This window comes from Engraulis encrasicolus, chromosome 4 (genome assembly GCF_034702125.1).
Source record: "Engraulis encrasicolus isolate BLACKSEA-1 chromosome 4, IST_EnEncr_1.0, whole genome shotgun sequence".
NCBI lineage: Eukaryota > Metazoa > Chordata > Actinopteri > Clupeiformes > Engraulidae > Engraulis > Engraulis encrasicolus.
Genome location: NC_085860.1, coordinates 54,051,451 through 54,058,332, shown reverse-complemented (window position 1 = coordinate 54,058,332; position 6,882 = coordinate 54,051,451). Strand labels below are relative to the sequence as shown.

Genomic DNA, 6,882 nt, shown 5'->3' with positions numbered 1-6,882 from the left:
TCACGCGTCTATCTCTCTCTCTCTCGCTCTTTCTTTCTCTCTGTCTCTCTCTCTCTTTCTTTCTCTCTGTCTCTCTCTCTCTCTCTCTCTTTATCTCTCTCTCTCTCTCTCTCTCTCTCTCTCTCTCGGAGGGTGAGACAGTGACACACTGCATACTATATGAATACAGGATGTGTATCTCTCTCTCCCTCGCTCCCCCTCCAGGCGGTATAGACCCCGTGTTGATATGAATCTCCCCCCCCCCCCCTCCAGGTGGTATAGACCAGTGTTGCTAATCTCTCCCCCCCCCCCCCTCCAGGTGGTATAGACCCAGTGTTGCGCGGTCTGCTGCTGTCTCCTGCTAAGCTGCAGGTGTCGGACCAGATGATGGTGGAGGAGCTGACCGAGCGCCTCTTCCAGGCCCAGGGGGGGCTGCCCTTCGACCTGGGGGCCCTCAACCTGCAGCGGGGACGCGACCACGGCCTGCCTGGTATAAACACACACACACACACACACACACACACACACACACACACACACACACACACACACAGGGGGGGCTGCCTGGTATAAACACACAGACACGCACACACACACACACACACACACACACACACACACACACACACACACACACACACACACACACACACACACACACACACACACACACATCTACACACCTATACACCTGGTCACCCTCAACCTGCAGAGGGAACGCTACCACAGACTGCCTGGTATAAACACACACACACACACAGATACACACAGATACACACACACACACACACACACACACACACACACACACACACACACACACACACACACACACACACACACACACACACACACACTTGGGCGCCCTTAAAATGAGTGGGGAGAGAGAGAGATGGGGAAGGTTCGGCAAATGACCTCGGGCCAGAATCGGTGTGGCAGTCGAGTGGCCAGCCAATTGACCCACAGCTGGACCAACCCCACCTATTCGTAAAGGGACACTGTCCCATTTTTTGGAAATTAGCTTATTTTACACCTCCCTTTGAGTCAACTAATAGGGTTTTACCGTTCAACTGTACTTCCAACCGTTCTCTGGTTATGGCAGTGCAAATTTTACCTCGTGGCTAGCAGTTAGCATTAAGTCCTATGAGGCCAGTTAGACACCAGCAGGAGAACAGTAAAACCCTATTATTTAACTCAGGCGGAGGTGTAAAATAAGCTTATTTCTAAAAATGGGACAGTATAGCTTTCAGCAAACTTGTTTATCCTGCTCAAGGAAGCTGACAAGGGGGGACAAAGGGGTCAGTTGTCCCGGGCCCAGGGAGATTGGGGGCCCATAATTGGGTCATTCATTACATTGAATGTATTGGTTGGGGGGCCCTTTCAGAAGACTTTGTCCTGGGCTCAGCAAAAGCTGTCAGCGGCCCTGATCCTGCATAGTCACCCTCCTCTTAAGACTATGGCATGTGAATATGACCTTCCTCTGTATTAAACTCTATGGTAACACTTTACAATAACTACCCAAAAAAACTTAATAAACACTTTACTTATAATTAACATTAAACAAAGCATTTACAAATGTTTGTAAATGAGTAAGAACCAAACTACGACAGCACAGTGGAGTGGGAATCAACTTCTACTGTGTGAGTTTTATGCGGTTTCATGCCTTCTGGTCTTTGGAGGAGAAACTTCCAGGACCAATAAGACTGTGCTGTGTCTGTTGTGTTAATAGTATTTCTTGCCCATTTATAAACATTTGTAAACATTTTGTTGATAATTAGTTCATTATTTATAAAGTGTTTATAAAGCTTTTTTGGGTAGTTAAGTTGGGTAGTAAAGTGTCACCAACTCGATTCTCTATTCTCGGATAAGGTTCGGCAAATGACCTCGGGCCATAGTCGGTGAAACTTCCAGGACCAATAAAACTGCTGTGTCTGTTGTGTTAATAGTATTTCTTGCCCATTTATAAACATTTGTAAACATTTTGTTGATAATTAGTTCATTACTTGTTCATAAACTTGTGTTTATAAAGCGTTTTTGGGTAGTTATTGTAAAGTATTACCAACTCTATTCTCTATTCTTGGATAAGCACACTTGTTAACCCTGGCTTGCTTCTCCCCTCTTCTCTTCAGGTTACGGGGCGTGGCGGCGGATCTGTGGCCTATCAGAGCCCTCCTCCGAGGCGGAGCTGGCGAGCATCATGGGTAACCCCACGCTGGCCCAGAAGCTGCTGGCGCTGTACGGTACGCCCCAGAACATCGACGTGTGGGTGGGGGCCATCGCCGAGCCCCTGCTGCCGGGGGGGCGCGTGGGAACCCTGCTGGCCTGCCTGCTCGCCAAGCAGTTCAGGGACCTCCGCGATGGGGACAGGTACAAATATATATATATATATATATACAATATATACAATGTGGAATAATTGTATACTACAATCAAGGGTTTATAGACCTTTGAGATTAGTGGCTTATGTATTATTGAATCCAGCTTGCCTGGGGCATGGGAACGGGCACGACTATAGCCAGCACACAAGCAAACCTTCTTCATACTTACCGTACATACTTTATACTGCTGCAACCTCTGGCCTGACTCTCACCGCAAGCGGTTCAGGGACCTCTGGGATAGGCATGGACATCAACAAACACAGCAGTTACAATAGGCTGTAATGTGTGATAATATAAGCAGTTATGACTTGGCTTGTCTGTGTTGTGTGTTTGTCAGGTTCTGGTGGCAGAGGGAAGGTGTGTTCAGCCCGGCCCAGAGGACGGCCCTGCGAGACGTGTCGCTCTCACGCATCATCTGTGACAACACGCACATCCGCCTGGTGCCGCCCGACCCGTTTGTTCGCACACGCCGCACGGAGGACCTGCTCCCCTGCTCGCACCCTCACATACCCTCCCTCAACCTCACCGCCTGGAGGGAGCCAGACACAGGTGAAGCACCCTCACATACCCTCACTCAACCTCACCGCCTGGAGGGAGCCAGACACAGGTGAAGCACCCTCACATACCCTCACATACCCTCCCTCAACCTCACCGCCTGGAGGGAGCCAGACACAGGTGCATACCCTGACATACCCTCGCATACCCTCTCATACCCTCCCTCAACCTCACCGCCTGGAGGGAGCCAGACACAGGTGCAGCACCCTCACATACCCTCCCTCAACCTCACCGCCTGGAGGGAGCCAGACACAGGTGCAGCACCCTCACATACCCTCCCTCAACCTCACCGCCTGGAGGGAGCCAGACACAGGTGCAGCTCGCACCTTCTCATACCCTCCCTCAACCTCACCGCCTGGAGGGAGCCAGACACAGGTGCAGCACCCTCACATACCCTCCCTCAACCTCACCGCCTGGAGGGAGCCAGACACAGGTGCAGGAAGTAAAAAACAAAACAATATAGATGGATTTTTTTGTTTATAAACACAGTGTTGTGAGGAGGGGCAAGACACTGGCAGCCAGCCACCTGAGCTAATGTTTTGACTGACAGCGGTTTACAACAATCAGAGGTTGAGTTGTGCAATCAAAAACATCCTAAGTTCTAGTTGCATTACTGTATTTGTAGTTTATTCAGAGCACCCAGGTTTGTGTAGGTAAAGGCACATTAAAACAGGTTTTCTGTTGGATAACTACAAGAGAAGGAAAGAACTTGAGCTAAAGTACCATTACAAAACAAGAGGTGAAACAGGTGACATTTGATGCTGCTGGCAGCTCTGGAGTCCCACAAAATGAAAAATGTCATTTGCATAAGAATTTGGCAGGCAGTATGCGGTTCGACTCTAACTAATTATCCAGTGCTCTCCCCCATCCTCCTCCATGACTGAGGTACCTTGAGCATGGTACCGTCCCACCTCACTGCTCCCTTGGGGCGCCATTGAGGGCTGCCCCCTTGCATTTGTGAGGCATAAATGCAATTTTGTTGTGTGCAGTGTGCTATATTCACCTGTGTGCTGTGGAGTGCTGTGTCACAATGACAATAGGAATTGGAGATTCCCAATGGGACTTTCACTTGCACTTGTAATAGTAATGTAATGTCCTCTCTACCTCCATTAGACCCTAGGTGATCTGTAATAGTAATGTAATGTCTTGTCTGCCTCCATTAGACCCTAGGTGCGGCTCTATCCCGCGTGTCCACCCCGGCTACTCTCTGCTGTGTGACGGCGCCGTAGTGTACCAGTGTCCGCTCGGCTTCGTCCTCATCGGGCCCTCCCAGGTCAAGTGTGACCCGCACACCCAGCAGTGGAAACCAGCGCCCCCTACCTGTCAAGGTGCGGTAATGTGTTGTACTATACCCTAGGCCTAGGGCCTAAGCCAAGACTACAGTATATTGTATTCATTCCTTTATCCTAACTCAGGTCCTCATCTTGTGCTGTGGCTTTGTGATGATGTCGTAAGATGTCATTTACTGACAACAGAGGTTTAATTTAATATCTAGCAAAAGCACAATTCAAAGATAATTTTTTTCATTTGCAATCGGGAAGGTGAATGGGGAAAAGTCCCCCAAAAGTCGTTGTGGCCAGGCTGATAGTGAGGAAACTTGATCGTTTTCCCCACGGAGTCGGGGCATCAGCAGCAGCGAAGCATGAGTCCACAAGCACAGGTTGAGGATGGCAGTTATGATAATGGCATGTACCCACTGTGTCTGTATCAGTATTGTTCCCACAGTTGTTTCCTTCTGCTTTTTTATTTTTCAAAGAATATGTTTTGGTCTTTCAGACTTTGATAGGAGGACAGGACAGTTTTGAGAGAGAGACGGGAAACATTTTGGTAGAGAGATATGGGGAAGGGCCGGCAAAGGACCCGAGCCGGAATCGAATCCGGGTCAGCCGCGTAGTAGACGAGTGCCCTACCATTAGGCCACGGTAGGACCATCCTCTTGCTTTTTAACTTAATGAAATGGGAGCGTACTTATGTTCCCCGGGTCCTATGTTCCCCTGTCTTTGTATGGGAGTGGGGAACATGGGACCCTTTTTCTAAAAAAAGTCTACTTTGAAGCAGTGGGGAACAGAGAACCCTTTTTTGAAAAAAGGGTCCAATGTTCCCCGGTAGAGGGTAACATAGGACCCGGGGAACATTGGGATGACCCCAATGAAACGTCCTAAATTACGTCAAGCCTGATGACAGAGGAAATGATGGAGGGATGGTACAGTATTGATAGGACTGTGCTGCTGTGCTCCTCAGCCACTTCAGGACTAAATGGGGAGCTTATGACAACATGCTTTTCTAAAGACGAGCTTATGACAACATGCTTTTCTAAAGACGAGCTTATGACAACATGCTTTTCTCCCCCACAGATGTGGACGAGTGTGCATTCACACCTTCAGTTTGTCCCCAGAGCGCACAATGTCATAACACACCTGGATCTTTCACCTGCACAGGTAAGCAGTGAGGCTTGAGATACCACTTAGTCATTTTAACCCATTGACGCCTAAGGCACCTGCAAAAAAGGGTGCTTTATGCCTGAGCTCTTTTTAAGAAAAGCTGCCCTCAGCCTATAAAAACCTAAATATCTCAGCTTCTGAAGCACATAAAAATATGCACCAAGTTGCATTTAAACGCTAAGACCCTCATCTTTCATTAGTATGTGTTCATTGATCTCAAACAAACAGAGATTTTTAATAAAGCTGTCTCAAATCTCATGAGCCTGAATGTTGCGTAATGCAGCTCCATGCGCCTGGGCCAATGTTGCGCAACGCAACAGCAGGCACCAATGGGTTAATTAATATATGCACATAGTTATTTAGTTATTGTGTGTGATGTTATTGACTGACATTAGATTTACATGCACATGTTCAATTCAATCTAATGCTTCACTGTTGGTCTTCTCCAATTCCTTTCGTTCGGTCCATATGAATATTCGGTGCGTTTTCCCTGTGCCCTTGTGTCAGAGCCTGGTGCGGCGCCTCTCTCCGCAGGGTCGGTGGCTGCGGCGGTGGTGGCGGTTCTGGGAGGGGCAGCCGTGATGCTACTCATACTCATGTGCTACCGGAGGTGAGTGCAGTATCTAAAACGTATTGTAACATCCTGTACCGTAAAATGTTGATATATTTATGTGTGTGTTGTTTTTCTTATCACTGTAAAACATCACAACCAGTTAAACGTAAAAAAGTAAGTTGTTCTGCTGCCTTAAGTTTGTAAGTTAACTCAACTTGAGGAAGCCTCGTGTTTAATTAAGTCTTGAGTTGAGTTAACCTACAAACTTAAGGAAACAGGGGGGGGCAACTTACCTTTTTACACTTAACTGGCTTGCAATGTTTTACAGTGTATGCTTTGCTCCCTGTCTATTGCTAAGCATCATAAATGAAAGTAACTTGTGATTGCCCCCTGGTGCACGGTGCCAGTACAACTGTTCAGTTATCAATTAACAGCTTTCATTGCCATGTACTGTTAGCCTGGCTCTCGCGCCGTCCCTTAGTGCTTCGTGCATCTTCGTTACACTTAGGATGAATATCCATCTGCGTGAGAACCAGGCTAATGTACTTTATCTTTATAACACATTGTTTTTTGCAAAAAGTTACATTTTTCATCACTTTATCTTTTTTAAAACTAGAACAGTCTGTAATATTCAAATTGCTCCACAATTGTTTGTTTTTTCACACCAAGACTCACTTTGTCCATAGAATATCAACAATCAATGGTCTTAATAAGGAGACCAGACCCATCCCTGAGACAGAATGTTCTACGTAATGGCACAAAGTGCTGTGCTGTACGTAATGGCACACGGTGCATAACAAGAGAGTGTCATATTTGCCAGCAATAGATACAGTACCAGCCTGAACAATAGGAAAGCCTTGAGGTGCTTAGACAGTGCTGCCATGGAAACCTGGTGTCAACAAAGCATGGCACCATTTTCACATTCAGTAGATCCTTTTGGAAAATTGTTCTGGGCCATTTACATTTATTTTCCAAA

The 6,882-nt window shown here is 47.3% G+C and overlaps 1 protein-coding gene across 1 annotated transcript in view; it reads left to right on the top strand.

The window, feature by feature from the left end:
- The window catches only part of epx (eosinophil peroxidase), a 10,244-nt gene extending 4,277 nt beyond the window's left edge, over positions 1 to 5,967 (top strand). Inside the window, exons 6-12 of the mRNA XM_063197891.1 lie at positions 299 to 469; positions 2,109 to 2,346; positions 2,695 to 2,964; positions 3,104 to 3,345; positions 4,076 to 4,240; positions 5,267 to 5,350; positions 5,861 to 5,967. Of these exons, the coding sequence (XP_063053961.1) occupies positions 299 to 469; positions 2,109 to 2,346; positions 2,695 to 2,964; positions 3,104 to 3,345; positions 4,076 to 4,240; positions 5,267 to 5,350; positions 5,861 to 5,967 (1,277 nt within the window). The remainder of the gene's footprint in view (positions 1 to 298; positions 470 to 2,108; positions 2,347 to 2,694; positions 2,965 to 3,103; positions 3,346 to 4,075; positions 4,241 to 5,266; positions 5,351 to 5,860) is intronic.
- Positions 5,968 to 6,882: the final 915 nt, after the last annotated feature.